Source organism: Camelus ferus, chromosome 1 (assembly GCF_009834535.1).
Source record: "Camelus ferus isolate YT-003-E chromosome 1, BCGSAC_Cfer_1.0, whole genome shotgun sequence".
NCBI classification, from domain to species: Eukaryota; Metazoa; Chordata; class Mammalia; order Artiodactyla; family Camelidae; genus Camelus; species Camelus ferus.
In genome coordinates, this window is record NC_045696.1 from 2742552 (window position 1) to 2766482 (window position 23931).

General features: G+C 54.5%; 2 protein-coding genes across 14 annotated transcripts in view; one reads left to right on the forward strand and one right to left on the reverse strand.

Moving 5' to 3' along the window:
* Nucleotides 1-88: 88 nt before the first annotated feature.
* Nucleotides 89-10460, forward strand: LOC116656777. 6 transcript variants are annotated; one of them, XR_004311755.1, is made up of 5 exons: nt 89-603; nt 905-1060; nt 1169-3341; nt 4124-4220; nt 4379-10460. XR_004311755.1 is itself a non-coding variant. In XM_032457322.1 (3 exons), exons 1-3 carry the CDS (start codon nt 249-251, stop codon nt 1567-1569), a joined length of 912 nt encoding a protein of 303 aa, XP_032313213.1. In that variant the 5' UTR covers nt 89-248; the 3' UTR covers nt 1570-10460. The 6 variants fall into 6 exon arrangements, 1 of the variants encoding a protein (XP_032313213.1); XR_004311724.1 differs by having other exon boundaries at nt 1169-8574; nt 8686-10460; XR_004311733.1 differs by having other exon boundaries at nt 1169-4220.
* Nucleotides 10461-10552: 92 nt separating this feature from the next.
* PKNOX1 (PBX/knotted 1 homeobox 1) overlaps nt 10553-23931 on the reverse strand; it is a 42088-nt gene continuing 28709 nt past the window's right edge. For all 8 annotated transcript variants that reach the window (XM_032456974.1, XM_032457117.1, XM_032457234.1 and 5 more), the window contains 4 exons: nt 21168-21296; nt 18052-18128; nt 15769-15941; nt 10553-13713 (listed from right to left, as the gene is read on the reverse strand). In XM_032456974.1, coding sequence (XP_032312865.1) covers nt 13502-13713; nt 15769-15941; nt 18052-18128; nt 21168-21296 — 591 coding nt within the window. In that variant the 3' untranslated portion in view covers nt 10553-13501. The remainder of the gene's footprint in view (nt 13714-15768; nt 15942-18051; nt 18129-21167; nt 21297-23931) is intronic.

Sequence of the window (23931 nt, forward strand, 5' to 3'; positions counted from 1 at the left end):
GCACTCCTGCTGCAGCAGGAACCAGTGCTTCCTTGTTGTGGCTGAATAATACTCCGTTGCTTGGACGGACCCCGTTGTGCTCACCAGCCACCAGCTGATGGACATCTGGGTTGCTTCCACTCTCGGGCTGCTGTGACCAGTACTGCTATGAACGTTTGTGCACAAGTATTTGTCTGAACACCTGTTTTCAGTGCTTTTGGTTATATACCCCAGGCTGGAACTGCTGAGCCACGTGATAATTCTGTTTAATGTTTTTGAGGAACCACAGCAACTGTTCCACAGCTGCACCATGTTTCATCCCCACTAGCAGTGCACCAAGGTTCTGGTTGCTCCACGTCCTTGCCAACACTTTTATTTTCTGGTTTTTGTTCTTTATAGCCATGCTAGTGGGTGGAAAGCAGTGTCTCACTGTGGTTCTGAGCTGCATGTCCCTGCTGATGAATGATGTTGAACATCTTTTCATGTGCTTTTTTGGCCACTTGTGTATCTTCTTTGGAGAAATGCCTGTTCAAGTCCTTTGCCCATTTTTAAGTTGGGTTGCTTGTCTTTTGTTGTTCGGCTGCAGAAGACCTTTAAATATTCTGGACACCAGACCTTTATCAGGTACGTAATTTGGAAATATTCTCTCCCATTCCTTGGGGTGTCTTTTCCCTTTCTTGACACTGACCTTTGGTGCACAAGTGTTTTGTTTGTGATGAAGTCCAGTTTATCTGTTTTTCCTTTTGTTTTGCTTTTGGCACATATCTAAGAACCCATTGCCAAAGCTAAGCCATGTTCTCCTAAGGGTCTGAAAATTCTAGCGCTTACATTTCGTTCACTGACCCATTTCGAGTCGATTTTGGTACGTGGTGTGAGGCGAGGGCCCAGCCTAATCCTTTTGCATGTGGCTGTCCGTTGGGTGAAGAGACGCTCTTTCCCCCGCTGAACGGCCTTGGCGCTCTCGTGGGAAGCCAGCTGGCTGCAGAAACGTGCGGGTTTCTTTCTGGACTCGGTCCTGTTCAGCTGGTGTGCGTGCCTGGCCTGTGCCAGCGCCGCGCCGCTCGATGGCTGTGGCTTTGTGGTAAGTTTTGCCGTCGGGAAGTGTGAGTCCTCCGGTTTCCCTTGTTTTCAGTGGCTTGGGAATCACGATGTGTCTTGACGGATCTTTCCTCGTGTTTCTTGTGCTCAGTATCCTTAGAGTTTCTTGGGTTCTGGTATCGGATTGGTAAGAATTCCAGAAACAAAAGAAGAGACAGGGAAGGAAACCACCTGTGCAGTAACTCAAGAAGCCGCCCCGACTGGAGGACCCGGTCTGCAGACTGGAAGGGTCCACCCAGAACCCAGAGCAACGGCGGGGAAGGACCCGACGCAGAGCACGGCCGTGAGGCGTCAGGTCACTGGGGAGCAGAAGATCCAGAAAAGCTCTCAGGTGTGGTGGGGAGACGCAGCTCACAGGGAGTCCGGGGAACGGGAAGAGCCTCCGACCTCTCCGTCCAGCCATGGAGGCTGCGAGGCCAGGCAGCGCGGCCTGGAATCATCTGCAAGGATGAAAGGCGGCCAACGTCCCGGGCACAAGCACACCTGCCTTAGCCCTGGGCCGGGGGTGGGGTGGGGGGGCGCCGACATTCCCACCGAGGCAGGGGCCTCCGTGGTCTGGGGAAGTGGGAAGATGCACCCACCAAGACGAAGGAGGAAAACAAGGACGCCACCAGGCGAGATCACAACAGGCACCCCCAGGACGACGGAGTAGGGGTCCCAGGGCTGCAGGGCTGGGCAGCTGCAGACTGCGATGGGACCCAGGGCTTTGGGACGCACTGAAGCCGCAGCCTGGGGCCTCGCCCTTTCTCCTGCAGGCGCTCCGGCCTGTGTGGGGAGTTGTCAGCAGGGACCGTGCCGTGGTCCCTTGGGGGCTCTGTGCTGGGCTGTGGGGCTCACAGCTGCCCCATTGTCCTGGTCGCCTCCCTCCATCCCTGCTTCCCGGGGAGCAGGCCCCCGGGAAAAGCCGCCTGTTGCGGCCCAGGCCTCGCTCCTCTGTCAGGACCCCTGGGGGGGCAGCTGAGGCTCACAAGCAGGCCATGCCGCCATCCACGGGTGGGGGGTGGATGGGAGGCACCGCGGGGACTCCTGGCTCTGCCAGGCTGTGCGGGAAGCCGTCCCGGACCCCTGGTCAAAGAGCCACTGCACCCCCAGAGACAACTGGGCAGGCGGAGGCCTCTCTCCCAAACCAGGTCTGGGAGGGGCTGGGGCTGCGCGAAGCCGGCGGGACACGTGCTGCGACCTCTCGGAGTGACGCATCGGGTGATTGGCCTGAGAACGGAGAAGTTTTTAAAAAATCTGTTTTTCACTAGAACTGTGGTAGGAGGAGTAACAGGCCCCCCCCAGGCATCAGGTCTAACCCCAGGACCCTGAGACCGTTCCCTTGTCTGGAAGTCTCTGCAGGTTGAAGATGAGGTGAAGTTCTTGAGACGAGGCCAAGACGCCCTCACAAACGCGGTAAAAGCGTCCATCTCAGGGGAGGCGGAGGGAGATGTGAGACCCACAGATAAGGTGAGGTGGCGGCCACGGCCCAGGGACTGGAGGGCGAGACTGGCCAACTGGGCGCCTGGATCCCCAGAAATGTAGGAGGCGGGAAGGCGCCTCCCAGAGCCTTCCCAGGGGGCACGCCCCCCGAGCCGTGACCTCAGACTCCTGGCTGCCTGGCTGTGAGGGGACAGGTCTGTTGCTTTAAGCCCCCCAAGTGTGGTCCCGTATCCGCAGCCCAGGAGATGCACGTGAGTTTGTATTGTGGAACCGTCAAACTGTCCTCTGACAGTGGACTTCGTTCACTCTGCGTAATACACTGCTGAGCTTAATGCAGTATTTCAGACACATAAAAAGCTGTAAACGATAACCACCCCCCCACCCCCCGCTTGAGAAGGAAAACCTCACCGAGGCAGTGGGAGCCCCGAGGGGCCCTGACGGCACTGGGCTTGCGTCAGTGTTGCTGGGGGCCTGGAACTGCCCCGGGTCTGTTCCTGAGACAGCCGGCTCGCTCCTTCTCCCACCCATTACTGAGCAATGGGATCCCAGGAACACAGACTAAGTTCTTCAGAAAGTATGACTGACATGTGATAAGTACCAAGAGGAATCATTTCCATTTGAGTGGAGCTGTCACTCCCAGGCGCTGTTCCCTAAGGGGTGAAGAGCTGGGTGGCGAAAACGGTCCATGGTTGACTGGCAAGCACAGGTGAAACAGTTATGTTCCTTTCTGCAGGGCTTCTCAGAGCCTTCAATATGCTAATGAGCATCAAGATTCTCTATCAGTTATAATTCAGTTCTCCTGCAAATGATAGAAAACCCCACATGACAATGGCTGCCTTCAGGTTAGAGGAGTTTATGTCTCTCACTGAATCACAGGGCAGAGGCCAGCAGTCCCATCACCAGCAGAAACCCAAGACCTTTCTACCTTGCTGCTCCCTCTATCCTCAACACATGGCTTCTACCTCATGATCCCAGAGAGCTGCTTGAGTGCCAGCCATTATGTATACATGCCAGTGAGCAGGGAGGAAGAAGGGATAATGGAGAGTGCCCTCTTCTCTTTGTCAACACTTCTTAAGTCATACACCACACTTGCATTTGGATCCCACTGGCTGATCCGACTGTCAGCATACAGCGTACTTGGGGAATCTGTAAAAGGCAAACCCCACCGCACCCCCCCACCCCCCACCCCTGGCCAGATGCAGCCCTGAGGACACACAGCCTGGCAAGCTGACAGAGCCTTTGTGCAAACTGGAAAAGCAGTGAATTAGCCCATCACTGCCCTTTCTCCAGGCAGACCTGGGACACAGCCCTGTGCCGGGGACCCTCTAAGGGTGAGCAGAGGTCAGCCTGGACTCAGCCGGGCTCACCCTCTCTGCTCCACACTCTCACTCTGGGCACAGGAGGCTGCCGGCCCACTGGCCTGCTTGGGAACACGGCCCACCTGTGAGGGAGGCTGGGCAGTGGGACCTTTACTCAGGTGCCGTGGGCGCAGCTTAAGACCGGAGGCCAGACCAGCTGGAGAGGGAGCCAGCTGCCCTCTGGGAGGTCTGGGGAGTGTCGGGAAGCCTCCAGCCCCTACCGTTCTTCCTCATCTTGTCTTCTTGGCCTTAAATGCTGTCCGCAGCACTCCATTCCTTAAGAAACCGGCTTGATAACATGCCTCCCCGTGGACACGGAGACACGTGGGCTGACAGCACGGGTCTTTTCCATCTACCAACTGGGTCAGTATCGAGAGGGAGGAAGCAGTGGGGACAGCTGGGCATCTCACCTGCCCAGGGAGAGGGCCTCTGCCAGCCAACTCCTAACACCAGAGGGGAAATCAGGACGACCCCTGGGGTTGACAGCAGGGACCTGAGATGCTCATTCATTCACTCACCAGAAACTCACTGAGCCCCCACCACGGATCAGGCACCATCCCAGGCCCAGAGTTACAAGCGCCGCTTCCCTGCTGGTGGGAGGAGTCAAACAAGAAATAAGTGCACTGGTGGTCAGTGCTACCAGGGCAAAGCTGGAGAGCGACGGATGCCGGGTAAAAAGCATGGTCTGCGCACACGGTGGGACAGTACTCAGCCTCGAAGGGGATATTCTGACATGTGCCCCAACGTGGGTGAACCTGGAGAACATTATGCCGAGTGGATAAGCCGGTCACAGAAGGACAAACAAGTGTCTGGTTCCACTCACAGAGGGCCCTAGGGGAGCCAGGTCCGTAGGGACAGAAAGTGAGGATGGTGGGAGCGATGGGGAGTGAGTGTTCAATAGGGACAGAGTTTCTGTTTGGGAAGATAAACTGTGCACCTAAAAATAGTTAAGATGGTAAATTTTATATGTATAGCTTGCCACAATTTTAAAAAGGAAAAGTAGGAAAGGGTTGGAGAGCTCCAGGAGGCAGAGGGGCCACATTTGAGGCTGCATTTCCCACTGGGCTGCCTGGTGGACGGCAGGGCAAGAGCCCGGCAGCTGAAGGCACAACTCGTGCAAAGGCCCTGGGGCAGGAGCAGCTCTCGCAATCAGTGGACAGGCTGAGGGACCAGAATGAGCAGCGGGATCACATTCAGAGCTGAGTCCAAGGGCGGCCCCTCGGTGGAGGAAGGCCATCATTCTCGGCTTGGGGCGCTGTCTCCTGGAGGAGCAAGTGTGCCTGGTCCTGGACTCCCGGGCCAGGGAGGACACCTGCCAGAGCGCCGGCACACATGTGCCACATGCAGCTTCCCCTCGCCAAACTAAACAGCTGACATGAACTCCACCAAAGCTGGGCCGGGCCATCAGGTAGACCAGGTGGGGAGTGGGGACAGCACGGCATTGGGCGCTGGGAGAGACAGCTGGTGTGACGGGGCCGCTTCTGTGTGAAGGCTGGCCCTGCCGCACAGCCTGGTCCACACTGGGGTCTGGGAAGCTGGCTTTGGAGTGGGAGCCTTGCTCTGACAGCTTGGCACGGCCCCCGGGCTCCCCGGGCAGTGGACATGCTCCCCGGTGTCCAGGAGCAGGAACCCCACCCGCTGACTTAAGACCAGCCCCACAGGCAGGTGGCAGACAGTGTGCTTGTGAGCAGATTTCCTCCAAATTTTTTAAGTTCTCCAAATTTCTTAAAATTTAAGTTAAAATTCCTGTACCATGTAATAATAACATATGTCAGCTGCTTTCACTGTTAAGACTGAAGGTTGCAGGATGTGGAGCATGCACTGACGGAGCTGAAGGCTCACAGTGTCAAAGGGAGAGGACAAGCTGCGTGTAGCCTTGGAAACTATCAACTGTCAAGGCCGAGAAGGCTGAGGACGGGAGGACCGGGCGGGCCCGCCGCCAGCTCCGCGCAGGCAGGGGCGCTGCTGCTGGCAGAAGTGATGGCGCAGTCCCCACGGAGGCCCCGCCACCCAAGGAGTGTCTCCCGGGGTCCCGCTGGGATTCTGTGGGCCCCCCAGCTCCCTCCCAGCAGGGCAGGAGGACGAAGCCAGGGTCCTGCGTGCTGTCCGTCGGCTCTCCCGCCCTCCGGCCCCTCCCCGCAGTCAGGACCTCGGGCTGGGTGGGGGCGGCGGCACCCGCATCTGGGCCGGCGTCCAGCAAGGACGGGCGCGTGGGAGCTGCTTCAGAGACGCAGCAGCACCTGAGTCGTCAGGACACAGACGTTGCTGTTCCCAGTGGGCCACTATGTAAATCAGGCTTCTAAAGGCTTCATCTTGGGGACACTTGTTTTGCAATTGATTCATCTGTCGAGCGCTTAAACTACAGGACTAGTCTACCGCCATGGTTTCTGATTCTGTCTCTTCGTTAATTCCATCTGGCTTCTGTAATTTAGTCCAAAATAACCTCTTCCTCCCCGGCACTGGGCAGGCGTCTTCATCATCTGCAGGGCGGGCCGTCCTGAGCCTCAGCGGTGGCCGGGGCCCCAGCAGCAGGGGCTGAGTAATAAGCACATTGAGTCGGGGGTGAAATGGGCTGGAAGGCGGGGCCGCGGGCTGCACATCCCTGCTGGTCCTTCATGCCGAAGGTGGCCCCACAGAGTTGTGCCTTGGACGACGCAGGCATCTGGCTGGGGCGGCGAGGTCCCTGCGAAGCCATAGGCAACTCCCACCCGGGCCCCTTTCATGCCCTTTCTTGGGCCCCACGTCAAAGTGGGGGTAGGTTAGTGACGATCCCGAATCAGCATCAAGAACCACCTGGCTCATCAGTGTCTTCTCATGGGTCCGTGGGTCCCTGACACGGTGCAGGAGTAGAGGCCACGCGAAGGCCACGCACAGCACTGCGGAGTGCGGGGGACAGTCCCCCCGGGCGGCGTCAGCAGGGACGACATCCATCTGCTCACACGCCTCTTCTCGAGCAGAGGCAGTGGAGGGACAGTTCGTCTGGGCCCCACTCTGTGGCTGCCAGTGGACGCCACAACCTCTGCCCGTGCTGCACGGCAGCGGGGGCCCCAGGGCAGCCTCCGTACAGCGCCAGGCAGAAGCTATCGCATTTGGTTTAAGCTCAGTCACCCGGTGCCGTGGCCCCTGCATCCAGTCCTGACATCAAGGCGGTAAAAAGCCTCTCCCAGTTTCAGGGATGGGGACGTGCCTGACGAAGTTCTAGCAGAATAAATGGGACTGGACACACTGCTGCAGCCCTTGTGGGAAAACATGACCTGCCAGGGGACCCCGGCGAGGTAGAGAATAAACGCTCCCCAATGAAAGTTGGGGCGGAACAGCTTTAGTCACTCCACGGTAAGGTGAGAGGCCCCTTAAATCCTGAATCAAAATGACTTCTAGACACAGCTTTCCCCTCCTGACTCCCGTCTTTGTTCCACTCTTGGCCCTTCAGTGCAGAGAGCTTGTCGGGTACTGCACCCCCGGTCTGGACGGGGCCCCCTCACCTCCGCCGGGCCATCCTCAGGACCCACTCCCATCAACCACACCCCCACCCCGGGCCCCTGGGTTGCGTGCCTTTGGAAAGGAGCAAATCCCTGAGAAACCACATTCTGTACCTTCCTCGTTTACCCTAACGAGATGGTGAAATAGGTTTGTACGGGAAAAAAAAATAGAAACAGACCTGTCTTAAAATCCTGTTTTCAGTCATTCTGTGGCTCCACTTCCACGTGGGCTGCAGCGGGAAAGCCGCTCACACCCTAACCGGGAGGAGTGGACAATCCACAAAATCTTACCTCTCCTCCAGCTCAGAGAGCTGTGGCTGCTCGGCCACCAAGTGACTGACTTCCAGAGAGGGACGAGCCCCTCCAATGCAGGAGGGGACGCAGCACGGCCCCCGCTGGGCAAACGCGGGACGAGGTGGCCCAGGCGCTAAGGGCCCGGCCACCGTGGGGAGCAGGACTGGAGAGACCCCCGCCCACCAGCCCGACCCTTCTCTCATTTGAAGCAAAAGCCTTAATCCAGCAGGGGAGGAACAAGCCCCCACCCTGGGTGTAGACTCCTGCTTCCGGGGACCAGGAGAGAGCCCCTAAGCCAGGCCCCAGGCCCCCGCCCAGACACAGGGAGAGGCAGGAGCGGGGGACACAGCTGACGCCTGCACCCTGGGACACAGGCCCTGCCTGCCACTGAGGCCACAGCAGGAGGGCGCCCTGCCTCCACCCGGGGCGGGGGACAAAGCAGATAGCCCCCCAGGGCCTGCTGGAAGCTGGAGGAATCCGGAGGCAATGGCAGAAACGACAAGACCTAAACCCGAAGCCCAGCACTCGGCTCGAAAGACGACTCAACCCCCACACCATGGGCTGCGGGGGACCATTGGTTCTGGTCCCCACTGCTCGCAAGCAGCCCCAGCACTGGGTCCCGCGTCGGGAGACACCACAGAGAAAACCACGCGGCCAGGAGCCAGACCCGGGCATGTCCGTGTGCCACCATCCCCGCGGCCAGCGGCCGCACGCCACTCGCACGGACACCCAGGGTGCCTCTGTGACTCTGCCCCCACAGACGACGGCACTGCCAGGACCACCTCTGCACGGGTCCTCGTGGGAACCTGCCAACGGCTCTCCGCAGGGCCGCAGGGCACAGCACGCCTCACTCCTCAGGGCCCGCGAGCACCACAGCGGCGTCCGGTGACACTCACGCCACCTCTCCAACCTCTGCCTGACGGAGGGCAGCCTCACTGTGCGAGGTGACGGAGCTCCGGTTCCGGCCTGGGGCTTCCTCTCGTGCTTGTTGGCCGTGGGGTTTCCCCTTCAGTGGACTGACTGTTAAGACCCTGTCATTTTCTCTTGATTTCCAGGAATTCTCCTTTAATCCTAAACGTGAACTCCTCGTCAGCTGTGAAGGTAAAACAGAAGCAGAGGAAGACACTTCCCTCAGACGGCCGCCGGCTGACGGTCTGCACTGCCCCTCATGGAACAGGAGTCCTCCCGACCTGGCCAAACCCGCCACTGCTGTGTCCTGCGACTTACGTTCGGGCTCTCAGGTCTTCCTCGCCCCGAGGTCACGAAGATGGGCTCCCATGTCATCTTCTGCTGGCTTTGTGGTCATCACCCCGAGGCCCCACCTCTCCCAGACTGCTCTGAGCAGGGCCCCCCAAACCCCCGCCCCAACTCCTAGCGACACCCCGCCCCAGGGCCCCAGGCTGAGCAGCTGCTCCCCTCCAGCAGAACGCTCTGGCTGGAGCGCTCAGGTCTGCGCGCTGAGAGCACACACCGCTAAGGACTTCAGCTTATTTCTGACAGGGGTTGACATGGTGTTAATAACGGAAAAAACCTGAGTTAACATAAAGCAAAATGTTTAAAAAAATATACCCGATTTTTTCTACCAACCATTTTCCAAAAAGGTCCAAGCAGCTGAAGCCAACAACTGCGTCAAAACGTTCCTCCTCACATGCGCTGGGACGAGGGGTCCCCGATTCGCCCCCTGCACCAGGGCCGCTACTGGCCTTCACGGGCTGCAGTCTCGGGCTCGTTTAAACAGTGACATAAATAAACGAAAGCATCTGTGTAGGACAGTGCCCTCTGAGCACCGCGTGCATGCAAAGTACCCCCCAAGCTAGTGACTGAGCAACAGCAAGCAGCCCTTTACAGCCGGGCCAGGGCGGAGCCGAGAGAGACGGGGCGGACCAGCACCCACTCCGTCAGGGCGCACGCGCTCAGGTGCTACTGCTCTACAGAGTTTTGCAAATTTTAATTTAAAAATGGTACGGAGATCTTAGGGCTTCAGACAAGAGGATCAACTGTAAAACGGCAACGGTAACTTGTGCCAAGAACGTCTTCCTGGAGCGCACACAGCGCAGCACGTGGGAGGAACACAGTACACGTTACCGAGGACCCCCACCTGACACCCCAAACCCCAGCGCTGAATGTCTCCACACACAGCTCTCACTTCCAGGATTTGCTAGATCACTTACTTACTTGTCCCTCTCCAGATGGAATTTTATTAGTCAAATATTACCCTGAGCTAGACTAAACCTCATGAACCAATTCCTTCCTTTTATCAACGAACAGCTTCCCGCTTGCAGATGAAGTGCTTGGAGCCGGAGGGTGGAGGGCTGGCCTTGGTCTCTCCTGGCTGAACCCCACGCCCACCCTCCCAGCTCCGACCTGGAGGGCCTGGAGGGAGGGCTGGCGACCCCACTTTGTTGGAGCAACCACTTCTCAGCTGCCGCTCCTCGGCTCCCACAAAGCCCACGATTTTAGATGCACTTTTAAAAACACTTAAGCCTGCTGACTGACTTCGGCCTCCAAGTGCGCACTGTGCACTTGTGTGTTAGGGCTCTCCGTCTCCGGGACGCCGGGACCCGCTCTGGCGTGTCATCTGACAGCCTGAACTATGACAGGCAGCACCTTACCGATGAATCATTTTCTTCTCATTAACTAGCAAAATAATTAGATTTATAATAAACTACAATAAAAAAGAACAAATAAAAACTTTCCATTTTTTTCCTAGAAAACCAATGACTAACTGAAGAAACTTGAGTCTTGAAAACGTAAATGGCTCTGAATGCTCCAGTGCAGTGCAGCCAATTTCTAGAATGTGCGGGGGTCACTCTGAACCCCGAGTGTCACCGGCGAACATGTCAACATCGGAATGTTGTTCTTAAAACAGACAAGCAGCTGCGGTGACATGAGCTTTAGAAAACAAAACATCCATGAAACATGTTTCTGTCTTTAATTTTTTTGCTTTGATAAATCAGTTGCTTCACAAAAATCCCCTTCAAAGACAACAATCCAAGAAAACATCGTTACAGTATTCACATTTAAAGATTGTCAGTTCATGGACCAAACACACCTAAACAAAGCAAGGCCGCGGAGTTGTCTCTCACTGACTGCCAGAGGTGGGCCCTGACACCCTCCGGGTGTGTCTGAGTTCGTCTCAAAGAAAAAGTGCTCCCCGGCCCGGCGCCCAGGGAGCATCAGGCCATCGGCGGGTCACGGGGAGGGACTCCTGGAGCCCTCGGGCGTGAGCTTCCAGCAGCCTGGCCCTGTGGCCCGAGAGCCAGCTGGGGACGCGGCCCACCTTACTTTGCACACCGGATAAACTCTTAACCTGTTTTACATCTGGACTCAAACAACGGAGCGCCGGGTCAGCATGTCAGCTGGAGCCCACCCGGCCTGCGGCCCACTCGACACCGAGCCGGGGACCACACAACGTGTTTCACTGGGGTCTCAAAATGCACTCATAAGCATCCTTCACGGGGGAAGAAGTTAACAAGAGCGAAGTCAGGATCAAATCTGTTCATTTACAATGCAAGCTCAGTGGGGTCGCGACCTCACAGACACTCTCGCAAGTCCGCGCGCTGGGAAACGGGTGCTTCTGAGGCGCAAACCGCCAACCAACTGGCTGGGCAGCGGTTTAAGGACCAAAGCACTCTGCCTGCTGGGTTGTTTAAAATCCCTGTAGTTACTCACGGGCAGAGGTGAAGGGCCCTCAGGCTATGTCCACAGGTGCCCTCTCTAAAGATCTTCTTGCTGTTCCTCTGAACATAGTAAGAATTTAGGCCTTAAGAAAACCGACTTCAGCTGGAGAGACACAGGCCACGGCACTGGGTGCCAACAGGGGTCCCGGACGCAGCCCCATCTCCACACGGACTCGGCTTGTGCAGCCCTCACCCACAGTCCACGCTCGGGGACACGATTTCTGGTGGGGCAGGAACACTGACCTGCGTGAGTCCACGTTCTGCGAGTGCATTCACTGCCTGAACTAAAGAGCGGAGGGAGGGAAGGAGGCAGGGAGGGGCTGGCCACCTTCCACGGGTCCTAGTCTTAAGAAGTCCAATGATGACAGAATTTAAGTTAAGAAGATCTTTTATACTTGTGCAGACTTGACTTAAAATATCAAAAAATGTTTATAAATAAGGAATGTAATAGCTGCTTAAAAATGTTATTTTCTCCCCAAAAGAGTCAATAATCAAGTTTTTCTTTTAAAGCTCCTGAAATATTTTAAAAGAAATTTCTTTGTAGTTCTTGCTTCCGTCTAAGTTATCCAGGAAGTATTCTCCATGACTAACTTTAATTATTAATACTTTTGAAGAGAAAAGTCAGTTCCAGAAAAAAAAAATCTGCCCTAGCTTAAACTATCCTCCAGTGCAGCCGCCGTCCCTAACCGCCACCACGGCAGCACTGCAGGACCCGACGCCCTTCCTGCGGGAGACCCGGCTGCAGGCGCACTGAGCTCTGGGGGCCCCATTAGCTGTTATGTAAAGGCATCCTCGTGAAACAGGTGGCCTGTTTTCTCTCTGAAAGCCCCACTTGAAAGTAAACCAAAGAAAACAAAGCAAAATCCAAGTAAGCAAAACCCAGTTCATTCTTTTGGTTCGTCTTGTCACCAGGAATCAGAAGCCCTAAAATGATTCCAGATCTGATGTGATCGAGTCAGACAAGAAGGCTCTGGAAGGCCCGGTGCAGCAGCGTAGGGGAGAAAACACCGACACGGGCCCAGCGGCCGGCGTGGCTCCAGCGGCAGGAGCTCCCCCCCGTCCCCGCCCCTCAGCAGGTATCTGGAATTACGCCACGAAGCCGAGTGTCCGTACCTAGCCCAGCTCTGAGCCGATGGGACAGAGGGCGTTTCAGTTTATAATGAACGTTCTATGCATAACATATGGCTGGCTAAAAAAATTCTAAAACGATACTCAGCTAACATGGTGTACTGACCACTTAACTGTAGTCAAATTTAACTTAGACTGAAATATGTTGGTAAGAGCTTTTAATTGATTACCAGCTACCATTTCACTTCCCTAAGTCCTACTTAGCAAATACCTTTAGATATATGTTTAGATCAGTGTAAAATGCAATCTGAGCATTTACATATAAACTAAAATTTGAAGATATCAAAATTTCATTAAATAGTTGTTTCTTTTATAGTAGTAAGTGTAAATTACCACCCTGGGATAGCAGAGAACCATGGAGTGTTAGCTAACTTTGGGCAGGATCATTAAATTTGGACAACTCAGAGCATTCCAAATTGAGACAGTACGCATGTACTGTTTCCTCCCTAGAAACTGTATCCTCGACATAGTCATAATCCAATTCATAACGAATTTATAAAAATAGCTTTTTATCCAATAATTCCAGCAAGGTAAAAATAGGCGTTTCTTTTCACACGTAGCAAACGACACAGGGTCAGGGACGCGCGCAGCCGTGTTTCAGCTGCTGTACGCTCACCGCCAGGCCACACTCCGCTTACTGTGTCGCCGACACCTCGCACTGGCCGTTTAAGGTGCAGAAGCTTCTTTCAAATCCATGGGCTTCGCAAAGAAATTAGCCCGCTGAGACCGGCTTGAACCACAGAACTAAGTTAAAACTGCATGATTTTTTAGAACATGGCAGCACTAGTCTTCAATCCAATTGGGGGTTCGTGGGGGGAGTTGTCATTCATCACATTTTTAGCGTTAAACCTTTAAAGAATTTCCTTAAAAACACACACACACACACACACACACACAAGCACACACACACCTTGAAAGAAGTCGCTGCACCGGCCGAGCTCACTATGAAGTACAAAAGTGCACTCTTCTAGACCTACATATAAAACATGTTAGCAATAAAACTGTAAAATGTTTGCTGTGCAAACTATAAAAAGTCAGGCCGTCTGCACGGGCGGCCATGGCCCTACTGCAGGGAGTCGCTGTTCTCCAGGACCAGCCCGCCGATGTGGCCAGGTGCCAGTGCCGCTGTGCCGTCCCCCGTGCTATCCACCGACTCGTCCTCGCTCTGCTCGGCCATCATCACCTGCTGCACCGCCAGTGTGGCCCCGTCTGAGGACAGGGACTGCAGGCTGTCCACGTTCATGCTCACGGGTGTGGTGATCGTCACAACGGCTCCTGCAGCACAAGGCGCCCGTCACCAGCAGCTCGGCGCTTGGCTTGAGCACATTCCACCCCCCGACCGCGCGGGCCATGTGGTGGGACCCCGCCAGCCCCCATGCACGCTGCCAGGACGCTTGAGACTGTCCGGGGAATTGGCCCCAGACCCTGGGTAGCTAAGCTCTGGGTCCACAGAGGGTCCAAGGGGCTCAGGGCAGGAAGGGCAGAGGCCCAGGTGGAAACCAAGTGCCATGTGGAGAACAAAAGACCCAAGGACACAGGGAGAGGCCACAAGACACAGCCAGGAAGACGGGGGCAGAGGAAGCAAGGCCCGTCTGAAAGGGAAAAAAGTGGAGGGGAAGCCACCAAGTACCTGCGAGTGGGGCATAGATTCAAGATGCTGGCCCAGGACTACCCTGAGGCCAGGAAGCCCAGATTGGGGTGTCCCACGTGCTGATCGTAACAACCTCCACAGAACTAACAAAGGGCCACAGCAAGAGGATGTCTTATGTGTACACACATGTATGTATGTTCATATGTATGTGTGGTAACATAACATACATGTTTAGGAAAGTTTTAAAGGAGATTTATTCATCCATTCCTCTGTCTGTGCACAGACCACTGCACCCCACATGCTCTGGGAGCGTCCACAGGAGACTGGTAAGAAGGACCATCCCTGGAGAGGGTTAGAAGCCAGGACGGAGGAAAGACGTACTGTTCACTGGACTTTCTTGTCTGCACGTCTTGCCCAGTAGACAGGCACTGCCTTTTCCAAGAGTGGGGCAAAGGAGGAGTGGAGAGAGAACTAGTACCTCTCCAGCTAATTCTTGGATTAGAAGAGAAAACACAAACTGAAAATACAAATCATTCAAATATGAATGTAAGATCTCTGCATGTCAAAGCCCAAATGATGAAGATAGAGCTTGCAGTGCAGAAAGCATGACTTGAGGTTAGATGGACACAAGGTCAGCTGATTCGCTGCCCGGTGAGGAGCCCCCAGGCCCAGGGCCCGCGTGGCTCTGGGATAACTCGAGCGTTTGGTAGAGGACCAATTAGCCCCTGAGTACAGGAAACCACAGAGGCTGGGGAAAGAGTTGGGCCAAAAGATTACTGAGCACAGTGTCCGGGGCTCGCGGAGCTGGGCTGGAAACACTGTCCTGCACGGGCACCGAGCGGAACACCCCAAGGTTGTGCCTCTGTTCTGGGGGAAAAGCAGGCCGGACTGAGCACTGCTGGGACCACCAGATGAGAACCAGTTGTGAAAACAAAGCACAAGAGTATCAGACAAGTAACTTAACTGCTAGAACAGAGCTCAGGAAGACTTGCAGCAAGACAAAAACACCCAGCCCAGCAAGGTGAAACCCACAGTGTCTGGCGTCCAAAGATCACCAGGCACACAAACAGCCAGGAGAACCACCCACAAGGAGAACTCAGTCCACAGAAACCAGCCCGGCACTGGCAGACGTTAGAATTAGCAGAGAACGTCACCCAGTCACTGCCAACTGCACTGTTTGCTCAGAACTGAAGCAGACTCGTGAAGGATACACAGACCCACGCGGAACCTCCAGACAAGGCCCGACAGGAAGGTGTGCCCAGCGCAGGATCAAGCACCACGATGACAAGACCGAGGAAGCGGAAGGTCCGAAACAGAAACAAGCTCGCCAGAATAAGACACAAAAAGACTCCAACAACCTGGAACAGCAGAGCCTGTGTGAGTTTCCGTGACGGTTACATGGGCACCTGGAGCCCCTGGCGGAGGAGGGGCCGGAAAATACATCTGAAGAAATAATGGCCCCGAAACTTTCTGACTTGACACTTAACTGCTGAGCGAAAAAAGTCTGAGGAGCATGAGAAGGTGAGAACGCGACGCTAGCGCGGCTCAGGGGCACCTGAGGACGCGCCCGGCCGCGCCCGGGCCGGGAACCCGCGCCCGGGGCGGGCGCTCGTGCACACAGCGCGCTCACGGCGGCGGGGCGAGGGGGTGCGGGGCCGGGCTGGCGCGGGGACAGGACCCCCGGGGTGCGGAGAGACCGCGCTGCTCCCCCGGCCCCCGGTGCCCGGGCCCGGTCCTACCTTCCGACATGGTGAGCTCGCTGGCCGCCGGCTGCGCGGCTCCTGAGGCGATGGAGTCGGGCCAAAACCTCTGAACGGGCCTGTTCTGAGCGGTTTTTTTCTTTGTTTTCGGAGTTTCTGAACAACTAGAATCCAGCATGGGCTGCAGAATGCGTCTCCGCGCGTTGATGAACCTACGTGGGGAAAGCGGCAGAGGAAGCGCGTCACCGCGCTCCCGCACCCCGTGCTCTGCGCCCCGCATCCGCGCCCGCACCCCGCGCCCTGACCGCATCCGCGCCCGCACCCCGCGCCCCGCACCCGCGCCCCGCACCCCGCGCCCGGCACGCACGGCGCTCCCAGGCCCCGGAGCAAGAAGCAACTCAGAGGGATGCCAGGCACACTCTCTAAAGGGCCACAGAAACAGGGCTGGTTCAAGGCAGCTCATCTGAAGAAAGCCCAGCTCTACCCCGTGCCCTTTTCCACCTTAACTGATGTAGCCCACGTCCGTGGACTTGATACTCATAATGACACTGACGATACTGTCAAAGTTGTGGATTTGGCATTATTTTCTCGAAGGAAGAGAAAAGTTAAACTACTGCAAAACCACAGAGCCTGCAGCCTCATGACGCCCGAGGCCCTGCGGGCTGCGTCTCTACCCGAGAGTCACACCCAGCCGGGCACTGAGTGTGGACACATGTCCAGCTCCGAGGCTGCTTAACTGTGAAGTCCTAGGATTCAAAACCATCTAGGGCTGCACTAGGACATGTTCTCATAGTACGAACGAACAGGCTGGTGCCGCAGAGCTTCACTTACAGTCCGTCTCCGTTCCCCGCAGCACAGCCTGCGCAGGGCTGGGAGAGCCACGCCAGCGCCCCCGCCCCGGCACCCGGGTGCCGCGGAGCCACAGCTGCCTTCCGCCTGCCCCTCACCCTCTGTGAGCGCGGCTGCAGGCAGCGGCGCAAGCGGACGGTGGGTGTGGCCAGTCTGACTCCAAGATGTAGTTTTTGTAAACAACTCACAAAAGGTAAATGCAGCTACTAAAAGACTTCAGAAATTTTAGAATTTATAAAAGTTGTGTATGAAACTGTCGTTAATTTTAAAATTAAAAGTTGAAGTCAAACCTTCTAGATAATATAATTCTGTTAACAGCAGGCGAGCAAGTTAGGGACAGCACTGACGCCCACAGATGAAGGAGGTCAGAAGGCTGGACAGGGACAAAGCAGAGTCTCCAAAGAGGGAACCCTGTGTCTCTCACCCCAGCCTATCAGTCACTATTACGACTGAATCAAAACAGTTTCTATCTGAGACTACATGAAAAGAACAGAACCATGATGTGACATTACAAAACTCATGGTTACAAAGTGCTTGAAATCTCTGAATTCTTGTTAACACTCTATTTAAAAGATCCAACAGGAAATAATTCAAATAGTATGGTCTGTTATTGCTACCAAAATAAAAAAATGGTCCAAAGGCAAGATAATAGAAATATTTCACCCAACACCAAAGCCTGCCTTCCGCATATGTAACTGCCTATTGGAAGATTTTTTTTATTTATATGGGAACCTACTTGACCTGCAAGGTTAAATTTAACAGTTAAAATGACAAGATAACAAAGTGCACAAGTGGTAGAATTTGTGGTTTCTTCTCTTTCATGCATGTCAATTTTATGCTGAAATCGTTTCCTACGTCTGAATAAGTTAATAAAAAATGAGACAGATGACGAACAAGCGAAATGTAGGTGCACCCCAGACCTTAGCACCATGTGAACACCTCTTACTTAAGGGAAGACACGTGGTCAGGTCCAGCCGTCCACAGTGACATGTGACACTAGAACCAGAACGGGGCCCCAAGTCGTGCCGTGGGACAGGACCACCACACGGCCGGTCAGCTGAGGGACTCTCTCCCCCAGCCACTGCTGAACAGGTGACACGAGGGTTCTAAAGGGGGGCCAGGTGCAGAGGGGCCACCAGAGGTCAGGAGACGGCACCTCGGCCGTCCACTGCCCAGAGGAAACATCGTGTCTTTGAGTGACTGCAGGAGTAGGGCCAGTCACGCACTGGAGAAACACATTTCTGATGGAGCCAAAGGGTGCAGGCAAAAAGTCCACAGGGGGTGCTGGCTGCTGAAAACTGAAGGTGAAAGTGTGTGCTGGTTTGTGCTTAAGTATCCGGCCACCGATCCTGGCACTTTGACAACAGAGGAACGCTAGTTAGGATATTTTCAAGCAAACTCCACTACTGATTAGTGCCAGCATTTCCAGGTGTTCTGTTGACGGCACAGTTTCAGAAAGAGGGTGCATCTTACCAGTTGTTAACTTGGAGTAGTGTCAAATTTGTCTGAGCAGCAATCTGTTTTTTCTCATCTTCTGTCGGGTAGGGATGCTGAAAATAAAAAGAAGGGTCACCGTGTACTTCAGCTTTTAAAAAGGAACTTGAGAGCATCCAGGGAAAACAGCACACAAATAATCATTAGTAAAAGTGGTGTCGACGGTGCTTTCAGCTAAAACCTAACTTTAGACTCGTAATCTTTTCCATAAATGCCTAAAACAGGATGAAGCCTTTCTCCCAGCCACCCAAGGGTGCATGGAGCTGCAGCAGCTGGTGAGAGTCGGGTGGAGGAGTGGGCAGACGGGAGTCTGAAGGCTCAGGGACCAGGAGGACGGCGCCTCGGGGAGCAGGGGGGCTGCTGCAGCCCCGCCAGGTGCTGTCCTGACACCTGATAAGATCTGCGGGTTTTGTGTCAACCTCACAGGTGTCATCTAAGAACCATAAAATGCATCCATTTGAAGCAGATGGATGGCTTCGTTTGGACCTGCAGCAAGACATGGTGCATCCGTCACCTGCCCGTGCCACAGCAAGTCACCGATTCCTCACAGTCACCTTTGGAGACAGTGTCGTCTTCTCCCACAAGCAAACTGAGCAGGGTGTGCACGCCCTCCAACCTGGGCCGCTAAATGGGAGGAGGAGGCAGGAAGCAGACCTCCAGGCCCGTCACATTCAGGTGACATGTGCCATCACAGGTCGTGTGAGAATTGGCCAGCACCGGAGCAGTGATGTCATCTAGGTCCCTAGAACCAACCTCTGCCAAGCTGACCCGTGCTGTGGGGGAAGAGCTGCGCCAAGGACGGGGTAGGAGTGTCTGTTATGTTCCTCTTTATTTCAGGTTTGACTGAAGTATTTCACTTGAAAAACACCAGAACTAAATCAGAAGTAAATACAGGCATACTGGGGGATACTGTGGGTTCAGTTCCAGACCACCTCAATGAAGCAAGTACTGCAATACAGCGAGTCACGGATCTATTTGTTTCCAAAAAAAGTTACATGAAAGTTCGGCCTGCACGATACTGCGGTCTGTTAAGTGCACGACGGTACTATATCTAAAAAAACAACATTCATGACTTAATTAAGAAATACCTGATTGCTAAAAAATGCTAGCCATCATCTGAGCCTTTAGCAAGCCGTAATCTTTTTGCAATAGGCACACTGAAGAGCACTGATGGGGGTGGGGAGAGTACAGCTCAGTGGTGGAGCGTGTGCTTAGCATGCAGGAGGTCCTGAGTTCAATCAATCCCCAGCACCTCCTCTAAAATAAATAAATGAACCTAATTACCTATCCCAACCGCAAAATTTTTTAAAAAATTTAAAAGATCACTGATGACAGATAATCCTAACAAATACAATAATGACGGAAGTTTGAAATATTGCGAGAATTACCAAAATGTGACACAGAGAAATGAAATCAGCAAACGCTGTTGGAAATAACGGCACTAACAGATCTGCTTGATGTGGGGTTGCCACAAACCTTCAATTTGTAAAAAAAAAAAAAAAAAACCAGTATCTGAGACATGCAATAAAGTGAGGTCTGCCTGGAATCAAAATTCACAGAAGTACCAAAGGAAAATAATTTCTACCTATAGTAATGAACACTTTCTTCAAGGTTGATGACCGTTCACATGTAGAAACTAGTAAGACATTTACTCTAAGACCTACCCGCACCAAAGTCCCTTATTCTGCACCGACCAGGACCCCGAGAGGGAAGGCAACAACAGGTGAGGCTGGGGTCTGTTCTGGCTCCTCAGTGACACTCGGCACGTTGGAAGAGCCACCGCAGCGTCCCGGTGATAATGGAGCAGCATCAGGCCGATCTCAGCAGCAGCCTGACTCCTCAAACCAAGTGACAGTGATTCACTTTGATTCTATAGATGAGCACATGGCCCCAAGTCAGAGCTCATGCAAATATAGACTGTTCTGCCCTTTAAAAAGCTCATAAAATAAAAAGGAGGCAGGAACGAGCACACAGACTAGGAACAAAACAAGACAGGACGACAAGCAGCAGCTGCTGCCTGGAGGGCGAGGGAAGGACGGGGGGGGGGGGGGGGGGGGGCTCTAATGCACACAGGCAGGAAGACCCAGAAATGCCTCCGGGAGGAGCAGCGTCTAACTGGACCGTCAGCCCGGCCGCCTCAGGAATCATCCTCACACCAGGGAAGCCTAACAGGAATCCTCCTGCTGGCAGGGACAGAAACAGGAACCAGGAACAAACAGGGGCCTCGGGCTGGGCGACAGGTGCCTGTGGAGAGTGGAGAGCGAGGTGCCCACAGGCACAACAACGCCCCAGGCAGGGAGGATGCAGCCACAGCGGGTGGCAATGGCAGTGACGTCAAGGGGCAAATAGGGGCCAACAGACTCAGCTCTCAGGGACAGCCCCGCGGATAGAAGCGCGGATGTTGGAAGGAGAGCGGCTTCCTGCTGGCCCTCCTGACCTGGCCCCTGGACCACAGGATCGCCTCTGCATGCTCCCCACGCCCCACCTTGTGCTCCCTGAGAGCCAGGCTGGCCCTTCTGACCCCAGCAGCCAGACAGGGTATCACTCCCGAAAGCTCCTCAGGGTCACGCCTCCTCCTGAGGTCAGTGGTGTGAGGACCAAGGCGCCACACAGGGTAATGAGCCAGTCGTCCCGCGAGGCCAATGGGCAGCTGTGCGCCCCCCCCAGACAGGATTCCCAGATGCAGGGAGGAGGCACAGACGAGGCGGAAGAGGAGTGGAGCTGCGGCCAAAGCCCCTTCAAGTTCAATCCACCCATCTGCTGACCCCTCCCCTCCTATCGCTTTCAAACCCAATGCACAAAATGTTGCTATTTCCCGAGGTTTTACCCCAAAGCACCTCTTCTCTGCGCATTTCTCTAGCTAACCTCACCTCACCCAGGCACCTCCAAGGGCGGTTTCTCCGCGTGCACAAACACACCAACAGGAGGCTGAATTTATGCCCTGCACAGTGGGACGCTCGCTTACTCTCATTCTCTGAAAGCAGTGTCCTCCACTTATTTGGTGACCCTCCTTCCTGTCTTGTGCTCAAGCCATTACGGACAGTCACCAAAATATCGGTTCTTAAAATAGGGCTGTGAAGCCACTTTGTTCTTACCCCGATGTGCTGGAACAGCCAAGACCGCATCACGCTTGTGGCGTGCTTCGGCAGGACTCCCCTTTTGCTCTTAGATGAGCCATCATCTTGATGCAAGATGCTTAGATCTTGGTTCAACTGTAACTGAAGCTTTTAAACAATTGGAAAATAACGTTAGAAAGCACAGAAAATTAGGACATTCCCAAGTAGCTTACGACTGCAGGTGGAGAGTCAGCTGGGGTCGCACGGGTGAATGATTTAGTCCCCGTCATGGCTTGTACGCTGGAGACCCGGACAGGTGAGTGTTTTGAGGACATAGTTCCCTCTGATTATAACTACTGACACCTCGTGTGGCGAGGCCGCCAGGACAGACACTGAGGAGGCCTCTGGGTCACCCCAGGAGACGGGGGTCCCAGGTGCCCTCATTCACACCTGTTCTCATTGTCCCTCCTCCACCAGCAGACGTGATACCAGCCCGCTTCCTGGCCCAAAAGAGATTTCCGGCAGCCAAGGAGGGTGGACAGGGACGCAGAAAGCGCACTGGCTAGAGGAGCCACGCAGTGGGATAGATGGGAAAGAACCAGAAACACACAAAGGGCAGATAGAAGGGTCCCAGCGCAGAGGGGCCAAGCCAGCAGCTCCCCTCACCCTGGGGAGCACACCAGACGCGTTCTGCTCGTTCCATTTCAGGAGGGAAGGACATGTGCATGACCTCTCCTAGAAGAGTGTCCTGACCACAAATGGGAGAAGAGAGCTGATGCCCGCCAGGCCTGCCCAGCCCAGCGTCTCGCTCCCAACACGCTGCAGAGTCGGTGCCCCCGGCGGTCACTGCGCAGAGCAGAGGACAAGCAGGGCCCCTCGCTCGGGCCTCGGCACAGAGGCAGTGGGGGCCTCTCCACTGTCATTCGTGCTTTAACTGAGAGCTTACACAGGAACCTAACTTTATAAACACACCAGCATCGACTTCCGTAGGTCAGTGTCCATATAATAGTCATAAACAGTTTACAGGATGTGGCGGTTTATTTTGGAGAGGTTTTCACTATTATTATTTGTACTTCCTCTGAGTTTCCATCATTTTGAATAATTCATTAAAAGCCTGAACACCAACACTAAACAGACAGAATTCATGACTTAAAAGAGACATTAAGACCACTAACTGTATCCAAAATTTCTAAAAACTCAAGACAGGGGCATAACATTTTTGGAATCTATGTGTTTGTTTGATAAAGGACTGAAAGCAAACGGTAGTAAGCGCTGCCTGTATACTCACATTCGTGTGCACAGGAAAAGGAATGGAAAATGAACTTTTAAACTAGTTCCAAAGCACTAGGGCCAAAATGGAGCTTGTCTGCTGTATCTGCCTCAACTTAACACATGACCTTCCTTGTAGAATCTGCCACGTGCACCAGTTTCAGTGCTGCTTTTTCTGTGCAGGGTTAAAGCCCACGTGGGCTCGTGAATGTGGACCTGCCAGCCAGCTGCAGGACTCGGCTTCACAGATGCTGCCCAGAGGGCCTGGGAGGGGATGGGCCACCTGCCCCCAAGGATCTCTCGCAAAGCCTGGGCCTGCATGTGGTGGTAGGGGATTTAAAAACCTAGGAAATGGGGTGAAAATCCATTCAAGAAGACGTGGGACCCCCAGTGCACCCCCATCATTCTCTGCAGATGACCGGTCTAGACGCCCCCTGCCCTGCAGACACTCGGGGTTTCTTCCCCAGAGAAACAGACCAGGGGCTGCAGACTGAGCCCAGCTGGAGAGTGGGAGGGGGCAAGGCTAGGAAGAGGAGTGGGGAAAATCTGCAAACAGCGGGAGACCACCCACTTCTGCCCCTGCAACCCTGCTCCTGCCCCAAGCAAGAAATCAGTCCTTCTCGGGAGAAAGTGAAGTAAGAAAAGGCCGAGGGACTGGCTGAACTTGACGGTCAGTCAGCAGAAGAGCCGGCTGGCCACAGCCCAGCGCCCGACAAGCACCAAGCAGCTTTCCAGTAGCTCGTGCTTACATTTGGAAGGACAGCCGGCTGTCCCCAACTTGAAAGCCTCCATCACAAAAAGCAAACACTGGAGTGAGTGAACAGTGTGATGCAGAGGGAACAGTGGAGTGCAGAAGCCACAGAAAACGGCAGTTGTCCATGAACCCAAAACAGGGTGCTACTTCCAAAAAAAAAAAAAAGGCACAGAGGACAAAGAAGAGTCTTAGAAATTAAAACTACGCTTAAAATTTAAAACATAATAGATGGGTTGGAAGATAAAAGGAAATTTCTCAGAAAGTAGACAATGGGAAAATAAGTACAAAAATACACAAAAACCAAGACTCGGTTTAGAAGGCCCAGCGCCCGTTCATAGGGCCCTGGGAAGGGAGGCGATGCAGGCTGGGGAGGGGGGCAGGGCTGTCCGCAGGGAGCTCAGGAGACTCCCAGACTCAAGGGCATGAGGCACGAGGCCGTGCTCAGCATGGCCAATGAGAAAGACCTGCGCCTGAAACTCAGAAGAGAGGGAAGCATGCGGGAGAGGAGAAAACACAGAAAACTGGACAACGGAGCCCACGCCGACCTTCTCAAAGAAAAACAGGGACACGTGGTGCCCGCAGTGCCCTCCCGACCGGCCCCCACACAGAGACAGCCAGCAGGTCAAGGACGGGACCCCAGCGAAGTCACTTCAAGGTTTGCTGCGTCCCAATGCAGTGCACTCCCCACGCACTGATCATGGGAAGTTTTCACAGGCGGAGTAAAGCCAAGAAAGTAGAAAAGGAGAAGGCGTGGGCTCGCAGAGAAGGGACTCCTCAGGC

Excerpts from the sequence above, each read along its gene's own strand:
- LOC116656777 (XM_032457322.1), top strand. The coding sequence starts at position 249 with ATGTTTTTGAGGAACCACAGCAACTGTTCCACAGCTGCACCATGTTTC. Across the intron at positions 604-904 it reads GGACACCAGACCTTTATCAG|AGACGCTCTTTCCCCCGCTG; the intron begins GTACGTAATTTG and ends CGTTGGGTGAAG. Across the intron at positions 1,061-1,168 it reads TCGATGGCTGTGGCTTTGTG|TATCCTTAGAGTTTCTTGGG; the intron begins GTAAGTTTTGCC and ends TCTTGTGCTCAG.